General features: G+C 39.3%; 1 protein-coding gene across 1 annotated transcript in view; it reads left to right on the forward strand.

The window, feature by feature from the left end:
- Window positions 1–21678, forward strand: part of rfx6 (regulatory factor X, 6) — an 83527-nt gene extending 61849 nt beyond the window's left edge. The window contains exons 17-19 of the mRNA XM_060854823.1: window positions 7880–8386; window positions 13481–13693; window positions 21494–21678. Coding sequence (XP_060710806.1) covers window positions 7880–8386; window positions 13481–13693; window positions 21494–21678 — 905 coding nt within the window. The remainder of the gene's footprint in view (window positions 1–7879; window positions 8387–13480; window positions 13694–21493) is intronic.
- The last annotated feature ends 385 nt before the right edge of the window (window positions 21679–22063 follow it).

Consider the following 22063-nt stretch of genomic DNA (forward strand, 5'->3'; position numbering starts at 1 on the left):
TGTATTATTCTTTGTAAAGGGCAAATGCGCCATGTCCATGGATATTGGCATCTCACACATGCCAACCTCTTCAAATCATCACGATAAGTATCTGAGTCAAACAGCACGGAAACAGATCCTTGGATCTAACCAGTCCATGATGAACCTAATCCCAAACAACACTTACAATAAGTTTCTGCACTCTAATACTGTTCTTTGGAGTGCACTAGTGACTGTCAGTGGAATGCAGCTGCAAGGACACTTTCTTTGTAAAGACAAACATCTGCTCATAGATTACTTCAGGCTATATCTCATGTCTGCTCGCTTGCTCTCTTACTGCTTGTACACTCAACACCTACATGGATTCTCAGTGTCTCTGCCTTTCCATCATTTCAGTGCTTTTCCCCCTCAGTCAGAACTAATAGGCGCACAGTATTTCTGCCTTCAATTGTCTTTTAATGGAGTGTTATAGACTAGGCCAGACCACTCAAAACATTCTTGAGTAGGCAACCCAGACCATAACTTTGCAATTTGTTTCAGTAAGTGTATAGTGAAAATTACCTGGAGTAAGTTAGCTAGGTTGACTACTAGGTTTTAAAACAGACATAAATTTATTCACAAAATTACACAATGAAACACAAAGAACAGAATAAAGATGACCTACAGAACTCAGTCTATCCAAAGTAGACTTAATTATGCAGTACCAAATATGCACAACAGTCCCAATAAGCAAACCCCCTTAAACAGTACAAATGGAACAGATGCTTACAGTTAGAAGGGCAGAGAGAGAGAGAGAGAGAGTCTGTTTCCACACAGCTGAACTCCTAACTAGTTCTGGTCTGAACTGCCCAGCTAGAGAGCTGACCACTCCCTTTTCATTATACAGGTCACTTCTAAAACATGACCACTTTGGCCTGAAGTCTCATGTGCTTACCCTTTAATCTCTGTACCTAACCAGTCTAATCGGAACCAGGAGCAGTTTATGACCCCCCCTGTAAAAAACTAAGAACACAGTATCCGTGAGAAAAATAACAACTTTAAAGAAATAAAAGGGGCCAGCTTTGTGACAGGAGCAACAAAGCCAGCAAGCTTACCATTGTTGTGAGCAGTCACCAGTCAAGAGTGGTGGTGGGTTGGGGTTTGGGTGGCCATGTCGCTAAATGGAACAATGCTAAATCAGTGTCACGCCTGCATGTGCAGATAACACCTTGTTTGCTTCAAGCAAATGACCATGCTTTGAAGTTGAAGTTGAAGGAGTATAGACCTCGGTCCAGGTTAAAGGAGATACTCTTTACTTGGGGTGTCCTGGCACAGTAAGATAAAGGCAGCCTCCAACATCAGATCAGTAGGTTGGGCATGATTATCTACCACTTGGGGCAGTCACGATCGGGACACTCTCTTCTGAGCCAGTAAGAAGCTGAATATCAAGCATCCCACTACTTGTCTTGGCTTTTTCTGCCCTTTCATTGGCTTTTTTTTAAAATGAAAGAAAGGGAGAGATGTATGATGAGAGATGAAAATGAGTAGTACAGCAATCATGTTGGTTCAGGTGAGGGAAAGGCGGTGAGATGTCTGGAGTGAGCAAGTAGGCAGTGCAGAGGACTTGCCGAGTTAGTCGTGGTGGTGGGGTGGGAGCTAAGTGGGTAAAAGCAAGCAAGGGAGCTCATTACAGGCAACAAGGAGAGAGGTAGAGCTTGAACCTGAGTGAGATGCATGTGCAATTACAGTAGAGAACTAATGACTGTGAGATAGCAGAGAGGAGATCACTTTCACATTGACCTTCCTCCTGAATTGCTGGCATTCCTCTAGACACTGGATTGACCAGGGTGGCAAGGTCTGGTGTCATGGCCTCTTCCTTCAGTCCTGTGGGAAGATTACATCCCTCCTCTACATCATCCAGTTCAGCTGGACCTCCAGGTCCCTGTCTGCAAAGCAGGGCACCAACTGACCCTTTTCAGACATGCCCAGGGTACCGTACAGAGCAGCTCCAGACTGATAGTGCTGGTCTGGGTGGACCATGATGTTTGAAAGTTGGCACCAATGCCAGGGATGCTTGATAGAGGTGAGTTCTTCTGGCTGTAGCGAGTGGTACAATTGGCCCAGCTTTGGATGGAAGGGGCATTGGAAGGGACATGGGAGGACATGAATGAGGTGAGCTCAGATTGATTGTGTGAGAAACTTACCAGTCCTCACATTAAGAAACTCTACATGAAAATATGATTCAACCCAAGTTTCATACAGAGCCCTCCAGGATTCTCCTTGAAGATTAATCTGTTGAACACTGCTGTGAGCAACGCAGGAGAAAAGTCATAAGGACATCAAAATAATTTAAGGTGGTATCTTCCCAGCACATCTCCAACTCACGTTTAGCACAGTTATCACTTTGATACTGCCCTTTGGAGCACAACAACATCTTTCATTGCAATGCTGCTGCCAGGCCACTTTCTGAACTGGGCCAGAAACCCATCTTGGGCATCAGAACAGGCTATATGCCAGAATTCTTGACTTGCTCTCTCACTTCTCACTCATTGTGCTCACTCGGGATACTCACTGTATCTCTGCCTTGCCTTACCGGGTATTGAAATGAAAAATAGCTGCATCATACTCAGTGGTCTCAGCACTTTTTTTTGTCAGAGAGCACAGGCTATACTTCTGATTGGTATGAAGTCTTTGATGGCATAGCTTGGCAGCAAAACCAGGAACTCCTTGTTGTGGTATTCCTGGGCGGGTAAGAGGGTGGTGGTGGTTGGGGGTGGGGGGGGGGGGGGGGGGGGGTAGGGGGGAGCGGCGGGGTGACTCCAGGCGATGGTGTCAGCAGTCAGGCACTCCCAGCCTTGAGGTATCCCAGCAGGAACCAGCCTTGTGGAAGGCCAAAGGGGACTCCAGACTTTGAGATGAAGTCCAGTATGTCTCCCTGCTTTAGAAAGATTTTATTTCTTTGTTTTTCTAATTTAAAACTCAGATTTTGTACCTAGATATCTTTGTACCTAAGGTGTTGCTGGAAATGGCAAATTTTCACTGTCCTCATGTACGCCTGATTTGATTACATATGACAAGAAACCTAATTCTAATTTTAAACTACCACACTTGTATTTGTACAACTTGGTTTGAGCTTAATACACCAAAATTAGGTCGTTTTGTCAAAAGTCCATGAACAGTCATTCCCTGGCCCACCTTGTACGGTCCTCCATGTCCCACTTCATCGAAAGTATAACCAATGGAGCCAGCGATAGCAGGGACTGTCAGCATTGCCACCATGGTGTATTGAAGATGCAGAGAAATCGACGTGGAACAAATGCGCCAATAAGCCTAGGACGAAAAACAACTTCCTGCAACTGCTGCACATTCTGCACGTGGAGATGCTGCAGCTGAAGCCCCACTCGGGATGATGAGGAGGTACGGGAGGCCCATAGGCTGTTGTCCTCAATGCCATTTCCTCCAGACAAGTGCCACTGCAGACTGGGACCTTGTCAGAGAGTGGCATCATCTGCTGGAGCAGTACTTGTGAACTAGGATGGAAGAGAGGGCAGCGATGGGTAGCCATCCTCTTCTATTGGCCATTAATTTGGCTTCTTCAAAAGATCCACTATTTACCTTTGTGGGCTCTCTCAATCTTCAGCCCATATATGTATCAAGGCTGTTATCAAAGCCATTTGTACAAGATCTCAATGCCACATTCCTCTTCCCCATGACGAGGTCGGTACTGCAGCTCAGGCAGTAGACTTTGGCAACATAACTGGCTTCCCCCAGGTGCAGGGCTCTACAGACTGTATTAAGGTTGCATTGAGAATGCCACATTGTAATGCAGCAGACTTCAAGTGAAATGGACTCTATTCAGTCAATGTGCAAGTCATCTGTGATCATTAGTAGCATATCTTAGCAGTGTGTGCCCTGGGATTCACCATGATGTTCCCATCCTTGAGAATGCTCATTTTCCTGCTTCATTTCAAGGGCTGAATGCATTACAAGGCTAGCTGTTGCTGTGCAACCCCCCAAATGAGGGAGTGTATTTGTCCATGTGTGTGTACGCACATTGTTGGACTTATTGACACCAAGTTCCAAAAGATGTAAGTCAGGTGATGTTACTGTTGCTTTGTGGATATATGGCCTCTGTTTATTCTCAGAAATAACTGGAGATACTTTTTTATTTTTGTTTTTTCTTCCCTTTGCCTGTTGTCCAATGACAATTTAATGTTATCAATCAGTTGAAGGCTCATCAACATGTAATATTCCCATTGAACAATGACTGACTGCTATGCTCTGCTGGGTGTTAGGGCAAGAGTAGCATTCCATTTAGACAGGCTTCTAACATGATATGATGGTAAGGGCGGGTTGCCTCTGCAGTTTAATTCTTATAGTATAATTACTATGACAGTTGATCAGACAGGTGATAAATAGGCAAAACAGTTGTGAGATTCTATTTCTATTGAGGCATCATTGTACTACTTAGTGCTTTCACGCAGGAAAAAAAGCTCCTGTGTACTGTGTGAGGCCTATTCTGTCAGGGTTTGAATGATGCTTGGCTGGTCTTTAAATTTAGTGGCGTGGCTTGAATCCTCGACATTCCTGGCAGTGGTAAGTAATTCTATCACTGGGGAGCACACCATAAAATGAGAACAGCACCACAGGGGCATGGTGCATACATGTTCAGGTGAGCAGTGTAGAATAATGTGTCAGATAACTCACTGGAGTTCATGGAGAGAAACATCAAACACTGTGAAAATGACACTTAGCGTTTGGTAAAATTCAGCCGTGCAATTTTTTTTTTGTCATTTTCTTTGAATGTTTCGCCTTATCCAATGTAAATATATGGAAAATGGCAAAATAAGGCTGGTACCTAAGTATTTCCAACTGGATAGTGAATATTCTTCCTTTGGGAAAAAAGTAGGAAGGCTGTGCAACACAACAAGTGATGTCTTGATTGACTACTGGGTGGAACATAGAGTATGTCATGTGATTAAATCACCAGGAATCCACTTAACCACAGTTGGCAACCCGAGGTCCATATGGTACACCTGCAAATATGCTGGGAGTTAGATTATGCAGTGAAAAGGGAGTTATTGACTTTTTGGGGAAGGTCATAAGATTGTTGTTGTGCAGAAAGAGGCCATTTGGCTCATCATGCATGCACTGGTTCTATAACCTAGTGCTAATCTCCTGACTTTCCCCCATACACTTGCCACTATTTTCATCCAAATCTTCATCCAGTTTTGAATGCCTCAGTTGAACCTGCCTCCTCCACATTGCCAAGCAGTGCATTTCCATGCCCTAACTACTTGCTGAGTAAAACTATTTTCTCTCAATACCCTTGCTTCTTTCATACATCCCTCTAAACCTGTCTTTATTCTTCCTTTTACAATGAAGAACAGTTTCTGACCATCTACTTTATCCAACCTGTTCATGATTTTGAAAATCTCGATGAAATCTCCTCTCAGCCTGATTCTTCCCAAGCAGAAGAGTTCCAATTTCTTCAGTAGATCCCCAAAATTGAAATTTCTCTTTTAGGGAGCCATTCTTGTAAATTGCTTCTGAAAATCTTGAGTTGGTTAAAAACAGGATAAGGAACATTAAAAAGGAAGCATTTGATATGTTAGTTAATTTAAGAGTTTAAGTGGCCTCGAAAAAGTGTCATGATTTGGAGGTGCCAGTGTTGGACTGGGGTGTACAAAGTTAAAAATCACACAACACCAGGTTATAGTCCAACAGGTTTAATTGGGAGCACACTAGCTTTCGGAGCGAAGCTCCTTCATCAGGTGATAGTCTCAAAGTGTCATTGACATAAAATCAAGCATAACAAAGTTAAAGTGGAGGACAGCAGAATTTTATTTTACGTAAGGGCTATAGTTCCAGAACAAATGCTTAAAGCAGAGAACATATAAACTATTGAGTATGCAGGTAATTAGCTCTTGGAAAGGGGAGTAAAGAATTGGGAAACAGGGCAGATGTGGGATGAAGAGTACTGCAACATTGACTGTGGCTGCATATGCTAGTACTGTAATGTCATTGGTGAACACAAATCAGTGACTGGAAAAGCAAGTTGGTCACAGGAATTTGAGCCTCAAGCAACCAAGCTGTTAGTTGGATCTCAAAAAACAGCAAGTCAATAGCAATTCTTTAGGGTGTTAGGATTGACAAATATATTAAATATAATAAAATTATTAGCCATTGACTAAAACTGTACTTTAGCCATTATTTTACCATATGAAGTAGAAATTGCCAGACTGTACACATAACAGTGGGAAATTTATTTTGACAGAAATGATACAAACTATACTCAGAATTATATTTATAATCTTAGAATGAATTTCTTATTCTCACTTACAAATTTTTTCTCAGGATCAAAAACAATTATTTTCACAGTCATCACCAGTTATCAGTTCTTGTGACAACATGAAGCTGTGCTTCAGGTAACTGACACTGTAGCTATTTGATACCCTGTGAATTAGGTTCTCGGTTTAGCACTTGCAAAAATAATTTTGTGATTGCAAAACATTTCTTCTGTTTAAGAGTGCAGTGGAACCAGCATTTAAAACAAAATAAAAAGTGCTGGAGAAATTCAGTATGCCTGGCAGTATCTGTGGGAAGAAAAAGGGTTAACATTTTGAGTCCAATATGCATAATTTTGGAATCAAAATGTGATGTTTTCTCTCAACAGATTGTGCCAGAACTCCTGAGTTTCTCCTGCTTTTTTTTTCAGTTCAGATCTCCAGCATCTGCAGTGTTTTGCTTTTATTGTATTTAATTAAAATCACTTTAATTCCCATCCTAGCTGTCCACAGGACGGAATGTTCTATAAGATATTTAAACTACATGTTTTCTTTTTTTCTTTACATTGATTCTTCATATTGACTCCATGTAACTCTGTATTTCTAACATTGATCTATTTATCATTGTGTTAATTAATAAGTTCTGAAAAGAATAGAAAAATAGCCTTTTCAAAGGTGCAACTCAATGTCAAATGAAAGAAATAGAAATTCTTAACATTTTTGAGTGATAAGATTTTCTCTAATTTCATTTAGAGTGGCAAGCTAATGCATATTCCAATCAATAGCATGTTTCATTGTGCCTAAAGGATAGAGTAGGTCTGGAGAAGACAGAAAGGTACTAAATGTAAGTATGACAAATCACAAGGGAAAAAAAACGATGTGTATTAAAGCAAATGATACTAGACTCAGGTAAAGTGCAGGAATATGCACATCACTCTTATACACTTCTGCTCAGGTACAAAGGAGTTGATGTTTCATCAATACTATGTCGTTTAATCTGAGAAAATATCAGCATTCAATTTGGTCTGAGGGTCACGGTTGTTAGACCAACCCCACAATGAGAATGTCTTTCATCTGCTTTATGACTGTGGCAAAATTCTTTCCAAAATAAATTAAAATTTTTCAGTTATTTGAAATGTTTCACAGCAGAATTGGCCACAGGAATCAAATAACTGACAAAAATAATACATTTTCAATCAGCCAGCAAATTCATACTTTAGACTTATGGAAAACCGAATCATAAAAATAATTCCTTTTGAGAAAAGCCATTGGCAATTTTAATTAATCATTTCAAAGCAATTTCAAATGTGCAATTTTGTAGTATTCAATTTTTAAAAAAATGATTCTAGGATTATTGCATCCTACTTGGCACAATAGAATGTTTACTGAAGAGATGTGCATTTTTTAAAATGTTAGCATCCCACTGAATGTTTTTTATGCTTGGCTAATGAGAAAAAAAATACAATGAGCATGAAAATCTATCAGCAACAGGTATTACCCCGAGGTTGCACCAGTTGTGTCAGGCAAAGAAAAATTCAAAGGTCAAATACTTTAGGCGCGCATACACAGTCTGCTGTGCTGGATCACAAAACGTACATTTGGTATAAATAATATTTTTGTCCTTTCATTTGCAGATTCTATGGAGCTTTCTCACAGTAACAGTCATGTGATCACTCCACCTCTATCTCCAACTCTGGGCAACAGAGGAAGTGTAATCAACCAAGGACCGATGGCTATTAGGTCTCAGAATGGCAGCTCTGCATTACCTGTCCACACGCACTGTCACCCATACCCAGACTCCCTCTACCAGACGTTGCCCCAGCCTGATCAAGCCTACTATGGCACTAGCTCGAATTATCAAGCCATGTTCAGGAATCAGACACATGCTTCTCCTGCAGTGTATCACCATAGAGCGGATCCCAGTCGTTTCACCTCTTTCAATGAGCAAGCAGTTTCAAGGGACTACTTCAACAGTAGCTGCGCTGTGTCACCCTATAACCCCAGAGCTCCATCTAATTTTGGGTCATCTTCAAATCCGCAGGAAGCACACAACATGCAGTTGCTGAATGGAGGCACTTTTAACTTTTTGGGAAATTCAGTTGCATGTCAAGGAGCATCATTTCCTTCCACTGGCTCCAATGGTAACTACTAACTGTTAAATCAATGGCATCCACTGGGGATACAGCTAGATTCCTTCTTTCAATGGGAACCTTTGATTGGGAATGCTTGTAAAAATAGATTTGAGCTCAGATACCCAAATGGAAAAATTAACAACTGTGGAGCACAAATTGCTGGGCATTCACCATTTTCAATCTTTTTACAAAGAATTAAGGCATCAAAAACTAAAGGTTTAGATTTATATTTCACATTTTGGTCATAGAGTCATAGAAATGTACAGCACGGAAACAGACACTGATCCTAAATTAATCTAGTCCCATTTGCCATCATTTGGCTCATATCCCTCTAAATCCTTCTGATTCATATACCCATCCAATGTTGCAATTGTAGCAGTCTCCATCACTTCCTCTGGCAGTTCATTCCATACACGCACTACCCTCTGTGCGAAAAAGTTGCTCCTTAGGTCCCTCATAAATCTTTCCCCTCTCACCTTAAACTTATATTGTCTACTTTTGGATTCTCCTACCCTGGGTAAAACACCTTGACTATTCATCCTATCCATGCCACTCATGTTTTTATAAACCTCTATAAAGTCACTCTTCAGCTTCCGACACTCCAGGGAAAACAGCCCCAGCCTCTCCCTCGATGTCAAACCCTCTAACCCTGGCAACATCCTTGTAAATATTTTCTGAACCCTCTAAATTTTAACAACATCTTTCCTATAGGAGGGAGACCAGAATTGAACACAGTATTCCAAAAGTTTTTGAGATACTGTGGAGAGTAGGTGGGAACATAGGGAGCAATTTGTAACATTTCCTCTCCTAGTTTTAAATTTGTTACAGTCCCAAATTTTGTAAATACTCCAAGAGCAGAGAAAATGGTTATTTAAGTAGTAACACAGGAACAGAAGTAAGCCATTGTGTCCTCAAGTCTACACTGCCATTCAATAAAATTATGGCTGATCTCTGACCTAACTCCATATGCCTGCCTTAAAATCATATTCCTTGATACCCTTGCTCAATAAAAATTGTGTATTTCAGATTTAAATTTAACAATTGAATTAGCATTGACCACTATTTGAGAAAGAAAGTTCCAAACCTCCACTACTCTTTGCATGTAGAAATGCTTGATAACATCTCTCCTGAGTAGCCTGGCTACTGAGTAGTCTAATTCTTAAACTCTGCTGCCTAGTTCTAGAATCTTCAACCAGTAGAAATTAATTATCTTTATCTACCCTGTGTTTCACTGTTAATATCCTGAAGACCTTATAAACTCTAGAGAATAAAGGCCTAATTTGTCTAATCTCTCCTCATAACTCAACCCTTGAAATCCAGGTAATCAATCGGTATTGAATTCCCTCCTGGGCCTAGACATTCTTCCTAAGGAGTGGTGCCCAGATCTGCTCACAGTTTTCTACGTGGGTCTAGTTAGGGTTTTGTATAATGGCAGCATAGCATCTGCATCCCTACACTCCAGCAGTTTAGTGATGAAGGCCAAGATTCGATTTTTGTCTATTTTCTGCACCTGTTCATGGAATTTTAAAGAGCTATGCACCTGAATCTCAAATCGTGCTGAACATTAATTCCTTTTAACATTCTGTCTTCCAGAAAAAACCATGATTTACACTTTTTCTGTCCGAAATGGATAACCTCAAACATATTTTAAAATCCATCTATCTGTGTCAGTAATTTGCCTTCAATTCTGTGGGCTTCCACCTTAGCTAGAAGTCTCTTATGTGGGACTTTATCAAAAGCTGTCCAACACCTTTGTCAGCTCTTCAGAAAACTGATGTTTGCCAGGCATGACCTACCCTTCATGAATCCATGCTGACTCTCCCTGATTTAACTGAATTTTTTTGAAGTAATCAGTTACCCTATCCTTGATTATAGATGCCAACATCTTGCTCACCCAGATGTTAGGCTAATTCGTCTGCAATTCCCTGGTTTCTCTCTGTCAATCTTCTTAACAAGTGGAATTACATACTTTTTGGAGTGAAATGATAAATTTCTCTAATTTTTAATTGTGAACCTAGCTTTTCTTTCATTTTGAGATATATGTGACATTGGCTAGGCTCGCATTTATAGTGCATCCCTAGTTGACCTTGAGAATGTGGTAGTCAGCTGCCTTCTTAGAAATGCAGCAATCCATTTGATGTAGGTACATCCAAAATGCCAACAGGGAAGGAACATATTACTGCTAGTAAGTTTGCTGATTCTGGTCCAAGTGCAGAGGCAACAGGGAACTAGATCAATCCATTAATTGATCTGTACATTTTTAAAAGCCAACCTGGTCAAATGGAGAAGATTTCATGCCCCTTGTGGGAAACACTGGAAGTAGAATACCAATTTGGATACCCATGCCCTTAACAGGAACATCCAAGGTAACCATCCATTCAGTCAGCTGGAGATTCTGATTCTGGTTATTGGCATTTAGTGATCGGAAGAGGTGGGGAGAAGGGCATTTGTCCCAGTCTGGGCAGATCCTCCTCTGTCCCCTTCATAAGTAGAACAAACTGTCAGTCAAAAATATCTCACCTGTCAGTCAGGGACTGAGCTAATTATCCGGACCTAGACTCTTAAATGTTCACTGTTGCAATCTCATTCCCTGAGCTGCTACTTAATGCAGGAACAGAGGCAGCATCTTTTGCAGCACTCATTTGTTGCACTATTGATAAGGAAGGACAATTCTGGCTGCAGATCTTTTTCATAGCCCTAGGAGCTTGGTATGACAGCAGTAGGTTCAAAAACAGTTCCCTGACTGGTACCAGAAATTGGTTGCTCAAGCTTGCCTACTGAATAATAGGTGGCCTGATGTTTTATTCACAGAATCTCAGAATCCCCACTGTGTGAGAACAGGTCATTTGGCCCATTGAGTCTACACTGACCCTCTGAAGAGCATTTCACCCAGATCCATCCCCCTACCCTATCCTGGTAACCCTGCCTTTTTCATGACTAATCCACCAAGCCAGCAGATCCCTTGACAATATGGGCAATTTATCATGGCCAGTCCACCTAACCTGCACATCTTTGGACTATGCAATGAAACTGGAGCACCTGAAGGAACTCATGCAGACGTGGGGAGAATGTGCAAACTCCACACAGCCAGACACCCAAGGGTGGAATTAAGAGGAAATCAAACAGGCTTGAATTGCCTAAGAGCAACTCAACCATGAATCGTGGCAAATTTGATCAATGATATTATGTTAACAATACTGAAAGAAACAGGTGGAAGAAAGGCAGAAATATTGATCCCTGAAAGATGACCAAGATTTAGCATCACTGAATATAGCACAGATTTTCACCTCACTCACCTAGTGCCCAAGCTGCAGCCAATTTATTGTGGACTCTTGGCCTGAATTTTCAAAAGTTATGGGAAAACAGGGGTCTAGACATACATCGAAAATTTGTTTCTGGAAGCTATCACTGCATCCTGATGTTTCCAGAACACAACACAGTCTTCAAAGGGAACAGAGGATCTTGTTTCCAGTTAGTAGTTCATTAGTTTCCTTGAGGAGCTTATCGATGAGGCAGGGGCAGCCAGTCAATTTGTTATTTGACTCATGTGTTCTTTTATCTTCCAGAGATTCAACTATGTACTGTATTAAAACAAAGCAAATGAGCATGCAAATCTTCTGCTATAGTTACTGTGAATAGGGGGAGGGTATAAAATAAAAACTGATCCATATCCTATCATGCAACAAGTCTTGGTCACCCTGTCATCCACATTTTGCTGACTTCACATTTAAAATTCTTATCTTCATGTTCACATTTCCACGTCTTGCTCACCACCCCTCCTTCCCCCCTCCCCTTCCAACTAGCTGGACATGTTGAAATCCAAATAATGTAATGTCAGTTGATGCGCAACTATCTGTTTAAAGTGGAGAGTTGCAATTTTATTGAAGAGTAGAAACTTTTTTTTTTGCCATCAAGAGTTTTGCAGCCATAGATGGAAAGTAGTATTGTTTGGCAAATTCTGTAATGGGGAGGTCCCTCTGAATTCCTGTCTACTCTTTAGTTGGTCAAGCAGTGTCAGGTCCCAAAATGGCTGCTATCTGCCTCTGATTCCTCTTCTCCACTTGGGTATCTCTCACTTCCCTACAGAGCTCAGCAGGGTATATATTATATAGTAGGGTACAATTTTAACATACAGAGAAACCTCAATTATTCGAACGAGATGGGCGGGCACTATTTCGTTCAGATAATTAACTATTTGGATAATCGATTTTAGTTTGAACAGAGGAAGCCATACTAATCTAACACTGTGCTCTACTGGACAATTTGTCTCAAATCTATAATTGTAATGAGTCTGCCATTTAAACAAACTAATGTTTGCAGTCTGCAAATTACAGGTTAAAATGAGAAAAACTAAATCCGTACCATGAAATCCCTACAGTAAACATGGTCCTGAATAGTTTCTATAGACGCAAGACTATTTCCAGCATCAGTTTCCGGGAACTCAGTCTCGTGACAGAAAGTCAGAAGCCCCACCTCGCGCATGCGTTTATGTTCTTGGCCTTTTTTTATAAATGAACGGCCAAGTAAAGTGACTGGAACACTATAAAACATTTACTTTTGCAAAGGGCTGTGTAACAACCCTTACCTAAAAAAAATCCAGTCGCTGATGCTTGAACTGCTTGTGTTTCTTTGTAATCCGAATACAGTATACTTACCTCTTTGGTGCAGGACCTTGAAACCTTGTTCTGATAATCCGATCTTCAGATAATTGAGATTTGGATAATCGAGGGTCTTCCACTTAAAATGGAGATGAAAATTTTACTCTCTGAGAGTTGTTACTCTTTGGAATCTTTTCTTCTCGAAAGCAGTAGAGGCTGGATCAAAGATTAACTTAGATGTTTGAACTGCAAGGAAGCTGATTGTTATTTGGGAAGAAAGGAGAGTGGAGTTAAGGCTAAAATTAAATCAGTCATGATCTTATTTAATATCAGAGGAGACTTGAAGGAATAACTAGTCTATTCCTACTTCTATTTCATATATTCTTATAAGCAAAGTGCACTGTTGGGCCCAGAAATTATCTGGGCACTTGATTTAAAACCCAGAATTGAAAATCAAGTCCATAGGGTCAAGTTTTATTCAATGTGTTTTCTTTTGCATTTGCAGGTTACTATAGTCACAACAACTACCCAGAATCCCACAGATTGGGGCCCATGATTGACCAACATGTATCTGTTATTAGTAGTGTAAGCAGCCTTCGATCGGTAGCTGGTTACAATGACATCCATGATCCGCTCAACATTCTGGATGACAATGGAAGAAAACAGGCAGGATCATACTACGCAGATTCTTCATCATTAGTTTGTCGAGCTCCTGTGGGTGAGTTGATGAAATAAGGATTACACCTTAAACTATTTCCATGTTTTAGTTCATGGTGATCATGTATAATTATCTATGTCTACGTATTGACCCAATCAATATGGATTGCAAAACTAATTGTTACAACAAGATTGAACACATCAGAGCACTCTGGGCTGATCTCACTGGAAAATCAGTGAGCACAGGAGATATGTATTGAAATCTCTGACCTCCACTCCAATCCTTTGTGTCAGGTGATTTGTTAAAATATATACTTTTCTTCAGAGGGTCAGGCTACTTAGCTAAACTGGGCAACTTTTCCCAGACCCACTTTATCTTTGATTCATATGAATTCCTTCAGAATTGCAGAATTGTCACAGCACAGAAAGAGGTAATTTGGCTCATCCTGTCTGAACTGATTCTGGTAACTGGTGCCAATCTCCTGCCTTTTCACCACGTTCCTACACACCATTTTAATCTGAATAAACATTCAATGCCCACTTGACTTCATCAGTTGAAGCCACCTCCACTACATTTCCAGGTTTTCTAGACCTTAACTACTGCCTGTGCAAAGAAGTATTTTTTTCACAAAGCCTTTGTTTTGTTTACACATCACTTTAAATTGAAATCCTCTCATTCTTTATTACTTTATGAGCAGGAACAAATTCTATCCATCTACCCTATCCAGACTTCTTCTCTTCAGGGGAGCAGTCCCAACTTCTTCAACCTATCCATATATCTAAGCTTTCTCATTCCTAGAAACATTTTTCCTGTAATGTGGCGCTCATAATTGTGCATAATAACACAATTAAGAATCTAACAAGTATATTTTTCAAGTTGAACATTTCTCCCTGCTCTTGTACTCTGTGCCTCTGTTAATAAAGCTGAGGACATTGTTTGCTTTCTTGCATGTTCTTTCCACTTGTTCTGCCATGTTCAATGATCTGTGCATATGGGTCCCTCTGCTCCTGCACCCCCTTTAGAATTGTGCTTTCTGTTTTATATTGCCTTTCAATATTCTTTTGACCAACATACATCACCTCACATTTCTTTGCATTGAACCTCATCTGTCCCCTATCCACAGCCCACTCCACCAACTTATCAATGCCCTTTTGCAGTTTCATACTGTCCTTCTCATAGTTTACTTCTTCCAAGCTTACTACAAACCTTAAATTGTCCTCTGCACACCAATTTCCAGATCATTAAAAAAAAAGGCTCTCACTACTGAGTCCATTATATCCATTGACCATTACTCTGTTTCCTGTCACTCAACCAATTTTTTTTTGTTTCCATATTGCTACTGGCTCTTTATACCATGACCTACAACTTTCTTCACAAGACTATTGCATGGCACTGTATCAAATGCTTTTCTGAAGTCCAAGTACATCACATCAATAGCATTACTGTCATCAAGTCTTTCTATTGCCTCTTCAATTAACTCCAGCAATTTAAGCATGACTTCCCCTTTAGAAAACTATGCTCACTCTTCCTAATCAATCTGCCATTCGCCATATGGATAAAGGTGGTTATGTCTAGCCTACGTTAATGAGCATCAATATAACAAACACACTGCCTGCAGATGTGCAATGGTGCAAACTCTGATTAACTTCCTTTAAGATCCTGTTATAATATCTTGTGCCAGGGCAAGGTCACACGATCTAAATTGTGCAGCAAGTGCTTATTCCACTGTGAGTACTTATTGGACACTTGCCGACTAGGCACCCCACAAAACGTAATACATGAAACCTTCTTTTTGAATCACCAGGTTAAAACCTCTGAGCACATTCCCCAAACTATCTAAGCGTTAATTTTTGTTAGGGTCAGCAGCATAATCAAGTCTCCACTGGTGAAGTTAATGTCATTCGTGTGTTTGAATGGTGAACAACATACGATAGATGTCCTTTACCCAGGTGATTGGCATCAGATGGCTGAACATCATCATACACTTCACTTGTGAACTGACAATGTTACTCAAATTATCCTGGTTCATATATCTGAGACCTAGTGCTCTAGCAGTGTCACATTTAATTTCCAATAGCAGTCAGAATATCGCAGAGGCAACAGAAGTCCTGCTGTTGGGTCTGAAATCTTGTGATAAAACTGCTTCAACATGTGGTGGGTGGGTGGGCCAGATTTTGCTAGGAACAGCCACTTCCATCAAGAGTAACATGCCAGAGGCTAGCAGCTGAACAGCACTATTACAAGTGGTGACCATTACTGAGGCAGCCTCTAGCGAATGACTGTGTGCCATCGAAGTCAGTATAAATGGGAGTGGAGATGTCAAGGCTAGGTATGCAGATCCTTAGTGAGATGGGTGAGGTGCCTGGTGAGACAGGGCCATGAGTGCCAGCCATTGCTGTCGAAGGGCTTCTCTCTTGGCCAAAAGTGTCCAAAATGTTAATGTCTTTCCACAACTTGCCCGTTAGGCAGGGTCACCTGATCTCTTGTGGCAGTAAGTGATTATTCCACTGTGAGTACTTATTGGACACTTGCCTGAGTCAGCACACCAGAAAAAAGTAACACAAAATCTCCTCTTTGAATCACTAGGTTAACATTTCTGAAAGCATTCCTCAAAGACTATATGACCTGAGAATCCTGACAGTCTTACCATGAAGCAATGGGTTCTGTAAATGTGGGCTTAATGCATGTGGAGGCAGGAGGAGCTTCAGTGGCACAATTGTCCTCCAAGCAGGAATTGGAACTGCTCCCTTCACTGCTGGAAAACTAGCACCTTCCAATGCCTTCCTGCTCCATTTAGCCAGCCACTTCAAAGATTTGGTAAAATTTTTCCCTTCTCTTTTTCCCAGGGTAGAGGAGTCCAAAACTAGGGGCATAAGTTTAAGGTGAGAGTAGAAAGATTTAAACGGGACATGAGGGGCAACTTCTTCATGCAGAAATTGTTGGAAGTATGCTAAAAGCTGCCAGAGAAAGTGTAGATGCTGGTACAATTACAATACTTTTTAAAAAACATCTGGATGGTATATGAATACGAAGAGTTTATAGGGATATGGGCCAAATGCTGGCAAATGGAATATCTGGGAGAAAGTGAAGACTGCAGATGCTGAAGACCAGAGTGTGGTGCTGGAAAAGCATAGCAGACCAGGCAGCATCCGAGGAGTAGGAGAATCGATGTATCAGGCATAAGCCCTTCTTCAGGAATATCTGGTCAGCATGGACGAGTTACACTGAAGGGTCTGTTCCTATAATTCTATGACTCTCATCGATACAAAGTAAAACCACAGTCAGCTGTTAAACTTGTAGAACAATAAAACTTAGACCGATTGCTACTAGAAGATAACTTGTGGAAGTGCTGGTTTTGGGCTGGGGTGGACAAAGTTAAAATCACACAACACCAGGTTTTAGTCCAACAGGTTTATTTGAAAGCACTAGCTTTTGCAGCACTGCTCTTTTATCAGGTGGCTTTGGAAGAGGATCATAAGACACAGAATTTATAGCAAGAGATTAGTGACATGTTACTACTAGAAGATAGAGGTTTCTCAATAAAGATCAAAATCTTCCTAAATTACATAACCAGACTTCAAAGTGAAACACAGTCATCACAATTTTTGATGTTTTCAGTTTACCTGGCTAAATTGCAGTGATCAAAGCTGGAGATTTAAGACTGGTGGGAACCCAAATATAGATCAAGGTGTTATTTATCACTTCTGTCTCTAAACATCAGCATTTCTGGAGTTGTTTAGTGGCATATCTGCTGTGATTCTCTGGACTGTCCCTAGCCAAGTTCCAGAATGGCAGGCTGGTGGAAAACCGGCACAGGTAGATTTGGTTTGATGCTCATAGATCCTCTTTGAGACATATTCCACTACCTCATTCCATAAAATATGAGAATTCCCACCTTCCTTACAAAATATTAATAGTGCTGTAAAGATGGTGCTTATTTAACTGAGTGAGCTAACATACTAACTATGCTAAGCTTTTAAGTCAAATGTTTGTCTGATTTTGCACTCAAATGTACAAGATTCTAAAACAGACTATAAATCAATAAATATGTTTCAGGAAATTAAGTTGGCATTTTATAATTCAGATACAATCAATGTAAAGATAAAGATATTTATCAATGTTTAATGTCAAACAAAATGAGATCTATTATATTTTGAAGAAGAACAATAAAAGAGAAAGCTTGATTACTTCACCTTTTTTAATTAGATGAAATTGATTCATCCTGCAAATAATAGTCTTATCAGTTGTTGTTATGGGATAGTGGTAGTGAAGCAGAAGGAGAGCGAACAAAAAAGCAGTGAAATGTGGTAAAAGAAAATTGGGCAAAGGTTGAATAAAATGGGAGGGTGGGGGGAAGCAATTTGATGGACAGAGCGGTTGCAGATGCCAAAGGAAATCCAGGACAACTATTTTAATTGGTTACTAGGTAATTCTGCTAAACACCAATTCGAAATGGACACAGCATGAGTGTAGTGTAGGCATAGTACTTCAATAGTATCAGGAAAAGCTTTGTAGTTTTGACATTTGATATCACCGTAATGAGCCGTGCACTAATTGAGATGAATGAGTTATGTTATTTTGACCTCATTAGGAAAATTGATGGCCTCAAGCTTCCATGCTCAGTATTATGGCAAGTGGATATCTAAGGCACTATCACTTTGTGTTACTGGTCCCTCCATTTCATCATTTTATTGAACTTCATGAACAAAATTTGGTTGTTAGCTGATGGATTGTGTTTATCCTAACTGTGAAGGCAGTTATTTTTAATTGCCATTTTTAACATTGTTGTTTTCACTTTAGGAAATAAATAAACCCAAATGCTATTCTCTTGATTCTCTCATTTTGGTCAAAAATAAATCTATTAAATCACAATTTAATTACTAAATAGACAAAAGACAACATTAATCATTACCTCCACTTACCTTCACTGGCAAAAGTTACAATGTTTTCTCCTGTTTGTACAGCTATTTATCTGCAAACAATATACATCCAAAAGAACACAAAGAACTGTGGATGCTGGAAATCTGAAACAAAAACAGAAATTGCAAGAAAATCTCAGCAGGTCTGACAGCATCTGTGCAGAGAAAGCAGAGTTAACATTTTGAGTCTAATGATCTTTCTTCCGAACTATTCCAAAGTATTCCAGAATTTTCCAATTCAGAAGGGTCACTGGACCAAAAACGTTAACCCTGCTTTCTCTCCACAGATGCTGCCAGACCTGCTGAGCTTTTCCAGCAATTTCTATTTTTGTTATATCCAAAACAACCGGCAGTTTTCAATAATATGCAGGTAGGGGTATAGCTCAAGGAAGAAACAAACCCAGATCCTGATTTTTTTCTTGTTACAGCTGTCAGAAAGTCAAGATTTTTCAAATCAGTTTGTTGACTGTGGATTGGCCTCAAACTTCCACTGAGAGATGGGTGTTCATTACAAAGATACTTTAATTTTTAGCTTTGTGATTGCAAAGCATTAACCAATCATAGAAAAGCCTTAAGGAAGAGCTGCCTAACCATGATGACATTGAATTAACATATTGTGGTGGAAATAAGCACTCCATCTTCACTTACTTGTATTTGTAAGTACAGGAAGTCTTCACTTAATGTCATTCAAGACAGCATCAATTTGCATTAATGTGGATCTAAAATTAATACCCTGCATTCACATTGCGTTAATGCTGTTTCACATTAACATTACCATATGGCTAGGCATTCTTGCAAAACTCCATAATGAGCCAATGAGAAAAAAAAACAAATGCTGTAAATCAGAAACAAAAACCTAGAACTGAGAAAGAGTCACTGGACCTGAAATGTTAACTCTATTGTCTCTTCACAGATGCTGTCAGACCTACTGAGCTTTTCCAGAAACTTCTGATTTTGTTTTTGATTTCCAATATCTGCAGTTCTTTCAGCTATTTTCCATTTAAAGACCACTAGTTAATTGCAAACAACATTGATGGGCATAGTGCACTTCGTGGCATTTTCTGAACCACATAATGCAGCAGTTATCTCACATTTTGACATTGGATATCTTGAATTGTGGTATTATTTGTTACTTTTACCCATAAAATCCATTCACAATGAGCCAAAAAGAGCTAGTGATTAAGAAGTGTTTTCTGCCAAGAAAAGATGGTTAAAAAATGTTATGCTTGAAGTGAAATTAGGTAATATGAAGTTCTCCGAAACAAATGAATATTGAGTTTATATTGCCAGAGTTATTGGTGAAACAGAGAACATTTTGGGTCTGGTGACCCTTCCTCAGAACTCGAAATGGACCCGAAACGCTAACTTTGATTTTCTTCACAGATGCCGCCAGCCCTGCTGAACTTTTCCAGCAATTTCTGTTTTTGTTTCTGATTTACAGCATCTGCATTCTTTCATTTTTGTTAGTTATCTTAAAAATACATTTTACTTCTGATATGTTTGTCATTGCTGTCCTATTTCATTATCTTCCTAATTATCATATTATTTTAGCATAATTTAATTTGTGGGACCTTGGATAGGTAAGAACAGTCCACATTTTGATATGTATTACAGTCCTAAACTCTGACTTCACTGAAGAACAACATTAGTCGTTGAATGTTAACTGAAATTAATTTAAGGAAACACAAAATTTTCCTCATGTGTAATTATTTTACGTTGTAATCTCAACTAAGTATAATTTATGTAATAGTCCATGAACACTTGAGTATTCAAATTATTCATTTACAAAATTTTTGAGAGGAAATATCAAATAATTTTTGCTAGCTATCATGTCATGACAATCCTCTGGTATGTTGCCCAAATGATGATTTTCCATGAATCCACACAGGAATTTTAAAGAGATCATCCGACTATAGCACAACAATGGTTTGTTCTGGCCCATCTCCACAAATACATTTTCCAGAAGTAGTTACAAGATAGCAGTAGGAAGCAGAGGCCTCTTCCCTTCTCCTTGGTTAAATGCACTAAATAAAAAGATAGCTGCCCCAGTAAACCTAGAAACTGTTCCTCTTCATTTTGCCTTCCTCGTGTTATGAATGGTTTATGATACACGTGATTTTAGCTATTGACTCGAAATAATTTACTTTTATAGTTACCTTAATTAACAGCCAAACAATGAGAGCATACCATGCAATTAATTTCACAGGAAAAAAAACTCAGTATAGGGTTGTATTTTATGGATGCAATAATGCTAGTTAAGTCGTTTCTTGTTGAAGACAACCTGTATGCAACTCATGAACTTGTAACAAGTTATCAGTTGTTTCTAATTATCATTGATATGTTTTATTAACACCAAAAACCTTATAATTTGTATTATACCTTTCTTTTGGTTTGGTGACTCACTCTCACTTGCCAATTATCATTCTGAAAAATTCCACTATAAACTCATTCCCAAGCCTAGTTCAGATTTTCTGCACCAATAAAAATGAAAGGATGCACAGAAATAAATATTTACTGTTGCTGAATGTTATTAATAAGATATATTCATGAATCTTTAAGTGCCATATTTTATGGTTTGTGACAGTTCTGAAGATCAAATAGATGTAGAGCTATTAATCTTTATAGTTGAAATATTAAGAAAACCAAAAATCAATCTATTGTACTTCCAGTAAACTTGTTTGATGTTCTCCAACTGGTAATTGTCATTTTCTGTAATAAAAATGGTATTATTCAATATTGTAAATAATGACACTAAGCAAGAATGTTGCTTAAATTTAAGGAAAAAAAGTGTCATAATTTCTTTTCAAAGAAATTCATAACATTTTCAATCTGATTCTTGCAGTTTAAGGAAAAAAACAATTGCATTTGAGAAGGAACTACTTTCTAGCATTTGTGCCATAGTTTACTCTTGAATTATAGTCTTTATCTTTTATTTTCACAGCTTCACACATGCAAAGTGTGATTTCTTCATCATCTTCCCAATGCATGTACAGCAACAACTCAAGTCAATATAATTCTCAGGATGCAGTTGATGTACACAGACAGCCTGGAGAGGTGACAAATATGGTATCGTCTCTACCCCCAATCAACACGGTGTTCATGGGGGCCACAGCGGGAGGAACATAGGCTTTGAAGTTTTAATGAAACACTATCAAATATGCAATGTATCTCAAAAACACATTAATGGGGTCATCTGAACAATATTCCAGGAGTTTTGCAGCAGTCAGTGAATCCAAGAACCATGTGGATGTCTTAATTGCAAACTTTACTATTTGCCAAACAGAAAATGGCACCAAAAACATGGAAAATACCCATGATAGAGTCTACCAATGTCAAAAATGAAGAATGTTGGTTCAGAGTGATAACTTAATGTTTACTTCTGAGATAAAACATAGAAGATTAAGCAGGTATTAATTTTGAGACAGCCAGATTGTAACATGGAGTTTACAATGATTATTTATAATTTTCTGTAATATGCTACAATAATTTTGTGTTTAATAATCAGTTAATG

Source organism: Hemiscyllium ocellatum, chromosome 3 (assembly GCF_020745735.1).
Source record: "Hemiscyllium ocellatum isolate sHemOce1 chromosome 3, sHemOce1.pat.X.cur, whole genome shotgun sequence".
Taxonomy (NCBI): Eukaryota; Metazoa; Chordata; class Chondrichthyes; order Orectolobiformes; family Hemiscylliidae; genus Hemiscyllium; species Hemiscyllium ocellatum.